Source organism: Alligator mississippiensis, chromosome 10, assembly GCF_030867095.1.
Source record: "Alligator mississippiensis isolate rAllMis1 chromosome 10, rAllMis1, whole genome shotgun sequence".
In the NCBI taxonomy this organism is placed as follows: domain Eukaryota; kingdom Metazoa; phylum Chordata; order Crocodylia; family Alligatoridae; genus Alligator; species Alligator mississippiensis.
The window spans coordinates 61,988,414-61,998,056 of NC_081833.1; the positions used below are offsets into that span (position 1 = coordinate 61,988,414).

At 42.1% G+C, this 9,643-nt stretch overlaps 1 protein-coding gene across 1 annotated transcript in view; it reads left to right on the forward strand.

Moving 5' to 3' along the window:
- Positions 1 to 9,082, forward strand: part of GPI (glucose-6-phosphate isomerase) — a 28,173-nt gene extending 19,091 nt beyond the window's left edge. Inside the window, exons 10-18 of the mRNA XM_006274314.4 lie at positions 297 to 357; positions 1,960 to 2,003; positions 2,318 to 2,470; positions 3,056 to 3,185; positions 3,619 to 3,695; positions 5,764 to 5,892; positions 6,488 to 6,563; positions 6,665 to 6,731; positions 8,541 to 9,082. Of these exons, the coding sequence (XP_006274376.1) occupies positions 297 to 357; positions 1,960 to 2,003; positions 2,318 to 2,470; positions 3,056 to 3,185; positions 3,619 to 3,695; positions 5,764 to 5,892; positions 6,488 to 6,563; positions 6,665 to 6,731; positions 8,541 to 8,664 (861 nt within the window). The 3' untranslated portion in view covers positions 8,665 to 9,082. The remainder of the gene's footprint in view (positions 1 to 296; positions 358 to 1,959; positions 2,004 to 2,317; positions 2,471 to 3,055; positions 3,186 to 3,618; positions 3,696 to 5,763; positions 5,893 to 6,487; positions 6,564 to 6,664; positions 6,732 to 8,540) is intronic.
- The last annotated feature ends 561 nt before the right edge of the window (positions 9,083 to 9,643 follow it).

Sequence of the window (9,643 nt, forward strand, 5' to 3'; positions counted from 1 at the left end):
GCTAGCTTATTTTGGATTCCATAACAAAATAGTGCAAGTGTCTTCTGGGTTTGTTTGATGTTAAATTAGCCTGTTCCCAAAGAGGCTCACTTGTTTGGTATGTATGTGTAGAACATGGAAGCACGCTAACAAATCTCCCACCTGTAACGTCTTGTGCTCTTGAAAAGATGGAATGGGTTAGAAAAAAATCAATTAATGGTCGGCAAAAAAATTAAGAAAGAGCAGTGTAAGAAGAAGTATCAGAATGTATTGCTGGAGATATGTTACTGCTGTCTAAAACAATCTTTTATTTGCAGTGGGTTGGTGGCCGCTATTCATTGTGGTCAGCCATTGGCCTCTCCATTGCCCTGCATATTGGTATGTATCTATGTTATAGAAACACAGTCATTACAGTCTGCGTGATTTGCTTCAGCAGTACTAACCAGATTCCTGGTTGGTGGGGAGGGAAGGTTAGACTTTCTTATTGGTGTGGGAGGGTGGGGTCGAGATGTTAAGTTACACAAACTCTTCTTCCACTAGCTGGATGTTTTGTGCTAAAAGGCCAACCGGTGAAGAAGATAGTGTTGAAACTTGAAATTGCTCCCACAGATTTGTACTTGATGATGAATGACTACTTGCATGGTCAAAATATCCCTGATTTACTTGTAGTCACAACCTTTCCAAAAGCAGTTGTAACAAATACATTTCAATTGCATTTATTTTTTTAATGTTTTTTAAAAAATGCATTTAGCTGTTTCTGTAGACGAGCATATTAAATACTGAAATACTTCAACACGCTAATTCTAAGTCAAGACACTATATTCAGGACTAAAACAAGAATGCTACCCTGTATCCTCCCTTTCTGACTTTACACTTCCTCTCTAGTACTAGTTTTCCCAGGCTACAAGGCTTGAGGATCTAAAAAAAAAACACTGGCTCTACCTGAAGTAAGTTTTAGAGTCAAAATCCGCATTCTGGGAAGGCCCTCCTGCCAGCTGCCTGCTATTTATTTATTCATTTGAAGGCCTGTTTGGCTTGAGCACCTCTGCTGATTTTTCAAGTGCAGAGTGGGATCGCATTAAGTAACTAGTAGTAATGGGGACAGCTCACAGTGCTAAGAGCTGTTGTTTCTCAAAGCAGATTGATGGCTCTCTCTCTTCTTTTCTACTCTTGGCTTCTTCCTAAGCATAATTTATATTTTTCTAAACAAAAGCTATAAATCCCTGGACATGCAGACTGCGAGTAATGCTTTTGGAATAACACAAGTATTGGGAATTGCAGCAAGTGGAATATGAATGTGTAAAACAAACTAAAATGGAACAATTTAATTTCAAAGGTCAGATCAGCAGTGGTGTTTTATTTGCCCCGCACAGCTCTACTGTGCCTTCAAACCGATAGGGTTGCTGACAAGCCAAACTAGCTGCACTGTTTGCTGTTAGAGCCACAGTTCCCAAAAGCTGCTCTGTCTCAGCTGGCTCTTGACACAGAGCTTTTACTTTAATAACCAGCATCTCTTCCTCCTCCATGTAAAATACTGTAGAAGGGCAGGCTGCAGTATTCTAGGTAGATTGTTAGGGTGCCGACTGTCAGTGTCCTAATCAGTGATGTTGATTATAGATTGTAATGATGGGACTGGATGCAAAGACAGCTTGGTAATTCCTCATGTTTCCTAGAAATTACTTTTGTTTTTCCTGATGGCTCACTCTTTCACCACCCCCCGTCGCCCTCCCCCCATCAGCTATCTGAAAGCCCTCAACATATTCAGGCCCTAATGACTGACACTACCTCTTTGTGTAGTTTCACATACTTACTCTGTCAAAATTAGGTTTTCAGGCAAACCATAGCATGACTTTTGACTCAGAATTTTACTAATGGAAGGAAGTCTGACTGGGTACCAGTCTTGGTTGTGTTGCAGCCCACTCTTCCAAGGAAGTCAAATGTCAGCTGGGAGAGTTAAACTATATTTTGGTTTATTCTTAGGTTTTGACAACTTTGAGAATCTGCTTGCAGGAGCCCACTGGATGGTGAGTCTGAGAATGTCACAGTTTACGTTCCAGTTAACTTGGTCCCATGTTGCTATTAAAAGACTGGCACAGAAGATTGGCTTTTAAAGTTCAGTTGTGGAAAAGTACTTCTCTTCCTCCTGTTCCTCATCCCTTTCATTGCTTGTAAAATGTCTCCACCTAGAAAGCCTCCCTTGTGATTAATTTTGTGGGGACAGTTGCCTTAAAACATACAGACAATCCAAATTCTGAATCTAAGAGTCTCACTCATGGAAGTCCACTGTTTTACCTCACTGTAGTTTTTCTTTCTGTCTCTTCTCCTTGCAACATAAAAGGACAACCACTTCCGCACTGCCCCCCTGGAAAAGAACGTGCCCGTCCTGCTGGCCATGTTGGGCGTCTGGTATATCAACTGTTATGGAACTGAAACCCACGCCCTTCTGCCCTATGACCAATACATGCATCGTTTTGCTGCCTACTTCCAACAAGTAAGATCTCGCCTGAATGGAAGATGTTGATAAATCCATAAAAGATGGTCCATAGTTATGCAGTCAGGTTGTTACTTACTGATTCGATGTTAGCCATTTAAAAATAAATGACTGATGTTTTGAAGGGCTTTTAGGAGTGTTAATATCTTACTACAGACAGCTCTTGTTTACTGTAGTTACAACAATTGATGTAAAAACCCTCCCTTGCCAAAGAAACAACAGATTTTTATCCTCATTCCAACCCTCTGGTTTTCCATAAACCAAATACAAACAAAAAATACAGTGTTTAAAGCAGGGGTGGGCAGTTATTTTGAGCGGAGGGCTGCTTCCTGAGTTTTGGCAAGCCATTGAGGGCCACATGACAGACAGCCCTGGGCAGATTAATATTAATTTTCTAAATTTTTTAGGGGCTCCGTGGGCCGGATAGAATGGCTTGGCGGGCCGCATCTGGCCTGTGAGCCGCATTTTGCCCACCCCTGGTTTAAAGCATAAGGCAATCACTATTTAGATTGGCCCTGCAAGAACCATAAGGGAAAACTTGTAGAATAGTCCGAGTTGATAAACTTTCATCCTTTATGCTTCTAGGGTGACATGGAATCCAATGGTAAATACATTACCAAGAAAGGCAGTCGTGTGGATTACAACACTGGCCCTATTGTGTGGGGAGAACCTGGAACCAATGGGCAGCATGCCTTTTATCAGCTGATTCATCAAGGTATAACCAGACTGCTTTGGGTATGTTAGCAGTATGGATTTGGGGCAAGTTCTCAGTATCCAATATCAAAACCACTATAGACCACAGCACTTGTGCAGTTAAACCAGGGGAAGGATATTGGCTAATCTGACCTTTTCTGGTCAATCTGACCTTTTATGGTCATTGAACTGCTGGAGTGTTCTAAAGCCACTGGTTAACAAGGCTGCTGACTGATGCAGTCGCTGTAGGATTAGATTTTTTTTTCCTAAAAAAGACTCCTAAGTAAGGTTAGCCACAAACTTCATGAAACTTTTCTTGCTTTCTCTAGCCAGTTTAGAGTGTCTGGAACTTTTTTGTCATAATACTGCAGGGGAAGGTAGCAAAAGTTTCCTGCCTCTCTTTACCTGCTCTTTTGTAAAGTATATCTAGGTGACTAACAGTGTTTTTCTGGTAGGAACTCGCATGATTCCCTGTGACTTCCTAATCCCAGTCCAGACCCAGAACCCAATCAGGAATGGCTTGCATCATAAGGTAATGCAAGATGCTTTTAATCAATGGCAGTCTACTTCCTCTTACTATTGCTGAAGGCACTAGAGTTCATTCCACACTGTAATATGCCTGAACGTATTGGTAAATAGACCGTGTATTTTAAATGTACCACTGTGATTGCGCTTTTAGGGTGTGACCTCATGAGTAGGAACATGTGTTTGTCGTCAGGAAACACCCATGCGCATGTGCTCTGGCATGTGGCACATTGCCCCATATGGAGTAGGGGAGAACAGGACCAGCATCTGGGCTGGCTCCAGCAGCCTCACCGGGAATTCTCAGGGCTTCCAGGGGCTGCTGCTATGGTAAGTCAGCAGCAGAGAGCCTGGCTGGCAGCCATAGTATGGCTCCAGCTGGCTAAGCTCCAGTTTTTGGTGGCACATGCTGCCAACACATGTACTGCCCCACTTTTTTAAAAGCACAGGTTTTTTTTACACCAGGATCTTCCCCTGAACTGCAAACTTAGTAGTATGGGGAATGCCGGCATGAACACCACATGTATGTCCATACTCATCTGGATGCATCCTTAGGGTGTGTCCCATTGAGTGGGAATGTGTAGTTTGTGGCACCTCATAGGGTTTTGAGGTACTTCAAAACGCATGTGGTCCATGTCAAAAGGTTTTCTGTGCTGCATATTTTCAGTGCAGAGCCAAAACTAGATGAAGTATCCAAAAAAAGCGGGGCAACACATGTAGCTGCAGCATGCGTTGCCCGAAAGTGGAGCCTGGTCAGCTAGAGCCGCACTCTGCAGCTGCAGCCCCAAGACCCCAGGTAAGGCTGCTGGGGCCAGCCCAGGTGCTGGTCCCAGCTTCCCCTACCCCACTCAGGGCAATTTGCCATGTGCCAAAGCACGCTTGCAGGGGCATACATGGGGACAACTAGCAGAGGCACAAACATATGGGGATGTGCCTTTAGTCTAAGCAAACAAATTTAGGTTTTTCAGCCACATATAATATAGCCTCTGACCTTGTACCATGGTGGAGGTCTTGTCTTTGCAGCTACAGTTTTAGAGGGAGACTGACATTGTGGCTTCTTGATTGGAGAGAGGTGGGAGAGGCAGGTATTGGAGATGGCTCCTGCAATCCAGAGTGCATACTGATCCTGAGTGTGAAGAGTTGAGTTTCCAAAGCAGATAAAACTCTCCTGACAAAGTACTGCTGAGCATAAAGCTTGAACTTCCTTCAGCCCAAATTCATGAAGTTAATAAGAGACTGTCTATGCCCAAGGTGGTAGATTTTGAGTCTGGATTCCTTACTCAGTAAAGATTTAATCTATCCACTTTATTTTGACCCATTCTTAACAACCAAAAATGAAATGAGTTGACACTAACTACACACTGCAAGTGTGAGCTGTAGATTCTTCACAGTGCAAACATTTGTCAAGCGTGAGAGAAACTTGATGCCCACAGCTAATATTTCCTCTAGTACCAACTTCAGATGTTAGTGCTGTTCATACTGTACTCTGTTATCACCTTGCCAGAGAAATCTGACACTGATTACAGGCAGGAATTAAAAAGATGACTTGCAAAATGGAGGACAGGTGGGAAGCAGTTTTACTGAACCATTGTTAGAAATAATATAGTATTATAGTAACTGTGGGCCTAACCAAAGTAGGACATGGTCTCTGCCTACAAAACTTTCAAAGTAACCTTCAAGTCAGGGGGAGAGAGGTGGTGGTTAATTTCAGTAAGCGTGCAGGGTGAGTTAGCAGGCTCTGGAACTTGGCACATCCTTATGACTTTCTCTCTTATTTAAAGTAAATGGATGCCTGGATTAGCCAGTTTGGAATAGGTCTGACTTCAGCAGAGGTAGGAATTTATGCCAAAGCTTTAAACACTGCTTTGCATATATCTAAGAACCTGAAAATACTGTAAACGCTCGTTAAGACTCATGACATACCATGAAGTTCCATTCTACAGATAACTATTAGGTGCCTCATTTTAAGCAGAAATCCCAATCGGTCCTGAGCTGTAACCTCTAGACAATGTTCCCATCCTTTAGCTAGAAGAACAGTAACTTTTGCTGCTTGTTACTATCTAACAACTTCCCCTTAGATCCTTCTGGCCAACTTCCTTGCCCAGACTGAGGCCCTGATGAAAGGAAAGACTACTGATGAGGCTCGTAAGGAACTGCAGGCTGCTGGCCTGAGTGGCGATACTCTGGAGAAGCTTCTTCCCCATAAGGTACCAGAGTTTTGAGAACTGTCTTAATTCCCTTCAAGTTGCACCTCCATTTTACCCCCCTCTGTATGTGCCTTCCAAATTCTCAGGGGTTCAATGTAGTTGTAGCTAGATGATTTATTAGAAATAGAGGGAAATAGTGTGCCCTCTGGTGGCTGTTAAAAGGAACAGCAGCAAGCAATAAATATTGAACCTAAAGATTCAGTGACTAACTTGGCTGCGTTTCTCCATGGGGCAAACTCCTTTCTTTAAAAAACAAACTAGGTTACTGTTTTACTAACAAAACACTGATCAGGAAACCTTGCCTTGCTTATCAGAAAAGATTAGCTTTCTGCTCTCTAGACTTATTTGCTGCCATCAGTGTAGAGCTGAACCTGTGCATGCGGCTGGCATGTGGACGTGACATTTTGCTATTAGGTTTACAGTAAACGTCTTAATATCGTTTTTGAGATGACCAACAAATTGAAATTACTGTTGGTTTCCCATAGGACACTTCAGATCCCTCTGTGTATTGTCTTTAATGGAAATAAAATGTGGGTTTGAGGAGCCTTCTGATTCAAGACACACTGTGTAATATTACTTTGGTTTGTTTTACAAGGTCTTTGAGGGAAATCGCCCAACCAATTCCATTCTGTTTACAAAACTTAACCCATTCATTTTGGGAGCCCTAATTGGTAAGTAAATATGTTTCTTTACTGTTAATGTTATAGTGAAGTTTTTTGATGAAGCTTACTGATAACTCGGTCTTTTTTTTCCCCCCCCACCATACACTTAGCTATGTATGAACACAAGATCTTTGTTCAAGGAGTTGTGTGGGATATTAACAGCTATGACCAGTGGGGGTAAGTCTGACCTGTTTCCTTATGAACTATAGAGCACTATAATTCACTGCTCCTTTGGAAAAAAAGATTAGGATGATGAAGAAAGTTTATGCACTGCATGCATGCACATGCACGTGCTTTTTTTGGATAAAGCATCTTATCTCCCTGCATAAACCTGTGCAAGGCATCACTCTCTAGGGCGGATTAAAGGACCTTAGTCTCTTTAAACAAATTGCAATATATAGGGAGGAGAGAGAGTAATTGAAGCTTTTGGCAATAGTAGAGGAGGAGAAAGATACTTCCATTATAGAAGTAGTCCCCTAAAAGTAAGTGGTCAGCCTAAGTAACCTTACACCTACAGGAACGGTAACAATGAAGCAGCTTTGAAGCGAGGCTGAAGTGAAAAGCCAACTGCTTTTTGATTTCCTTTCCTGTTTCAAGCAGCTATCCACAGGGATAGTCTCTAATCCAGAAACTGTAACTCTGATGTAGGCTGCCTTTCAAATGATGCGTCTGTGTAATACTATGGAGGTTTTTGATACACTCAGCCCAAGTTTTTTAAAAGCAACTAGTAATTATTAATTTTGAGGTGTGGGACTGTCTGGGTATATGAATCCAGATGGTCTAATTATGTCACATTGAGGGCTTAAAATCACTAGGCTCTAGAAAAACCTGATCTTTGACTTATTCCAAAAACTAGCCAAGCCCTCCAGTTTACTTAGTGATTAATTAAACCTTTACTCTGCCACACACCTGGCACTGTGGACCTCCTATAGGATGTCTGCCCTGTGAGAAATTTCTCACTTAGTCTCTTTCCACCAAACCAAGTTAAGACTTCCTCAGGAAACAGTCAAGTGCTGTTCCTTTTAATCCTGTTCTCACGTGCTAGGAGCACTGTTGCTTTCCTGCATAAAACCTCACAGGAGGCAGCAAAGAGTCTGGGGAATGCATGACTGTTCTGGTGAAAGCTGTCTCTTCCTTTTTAAGTGGTCAGTGGAAGATGATGGGGACCCTGCAGAACCTGGGTATCCGCAGGAGTTCTGGTCATCTCAGCATATCCAGGAACCTATTTGCATTCAGCGTACTAGTGCCTCTTTGGCCTGGTTCCTAGAGAGCTGGGCTACCACTGTAGTCTTCTCTAGAAGCTTTTATAGCAATTGAACCAGGGGTTTCTGGAAGGTTGAAAGCTGTTCAGAACACCACAGCTCCTGCTACAACAACCGAGGTCTGAAAAGGAGCATGACCACACATACTTAAACATTTTAAAACCAGAAAGGGTCCCTTCCATCCTATGTGTCTGGTAGCAGGAGCTCTGAGGTGACATGATACGCAGCTGGGATTCACCTCCTGTAGGTTTCAGAAAATCTTGTTTTGCTTTTGTTCTTTCATTCTTAACTTCTCACTGCCACCACAGTCTCTACTAGCTTCCTTGAAAAGCTGGACAAAGTGCCTTTTCCAAAACTATGGGGTTTTGTGGGTTTCCCCCCCCTAGCTGAGGATGCCACAGCCTGGTGTTTTGAGATGAGAACATAAAACATTACTCTGTAGCAATGGTGCACAACCTACAGCCCATGGGCCAGGTCTGGCCTGCAGAGCCATGTCATTCAGCCTTTAGGGATCCCTATAGGTCTGAAAATTTGGTGGCAGAGGAGCGGTGACAGCATTTGGTTTGCAGCTGGATTTGCCATGCAGGGTTGGGCCAGAGTGTAGGCCATGGCACAGATCAGTGCTACACAAGTTTCAGTATTGACTAATAGCAACATTTACTAAGTCGTTGTTTTATTTTAAATTACTTCTTTATTTCTCTCTCTCTCTTCTCTGTAAATGCAGAGTTGAGCTTGGAAAGCAGTTGGCAAAGAAAATTGAACCAGAACTGGATTCTGATGCCCCTGTGACATCTCATGATTGCTCAACAAATGGGCTCATTAACTTCATCAAGAAGCATAAAGCCTGAACTGAGAGATGCAGAAGACACCGACAATCTATCCACCGAAAACCCAGATCAATGTTGTAGTCATTGCTTTTTTGTTTTTAGCTATTTTTAACCAAAATAGCACTTCACAGCTGTAGCTTCTTCACTTTTTGCAGTTAATCCTGTTCTGTCAAGTGCATTATAAAGGAAAGCTAGTTTTGTGAAACTCAGAGATTGTATAGTTGCTATTTTTGTGATCGTTAAACTGTAAAGTGCAGCTGGTATATCCCTCACTTCTCTCCCAGCTCCCTTTAAAGATGATCACATGTTGAAATTAGAAAATAAAAGACACAGTGGACAGTAAAGCCTCTTTACTCTGTATTTGAATAGTGCTGGCCTAATAGTGCTAGCCTCATGATTATGTACAAGACCGGTACTGAGTAAACTAACTTCTGGTTGGTGTGTTTGTTTTCTTTTGAACTGGTGTTACTATATGCCTGGGATTTGGTATGAAGGAAAACTTATGGAAATCATACAATCCAACATGGCAGAATTGCTCAGATCTGTAGTATGTGATTCATGGACATTTCAGTCTATGGGGTTTTGTGAGTACTGCAAGTGTGTTAAAGGGGAAGGGAAGATTGATAAATGTGGTGAAGCCTCTCTTTTATATATGTATTTTCTCACAAACACTAGGTGAACAGCTACTCTAAACTGGACGAAACTTTTCCTAATGTGGCATTGACGTTTCTAAATCTCCAAACACGTTTAAACACAAGTGTACCAAGCATCTGTCTCTTACCAAGCGGCTGGAGCTTAACAATTTTCAGTATCTGTTCTCAGCAGGATCTTCACAAACATAAATATTTTCTCTTTACAATAAGAGAGCATTAAGAAAATTAAATAGTCCAAGCTGCACCTTGACTAGAAAATAGTCTTGTCAAACATCTTAAATCTGTTACAGAAATTTTAAATTACTTTTAAAGAGTGAGTCTTCTGTTAGCCACAAACTCGACGTTTC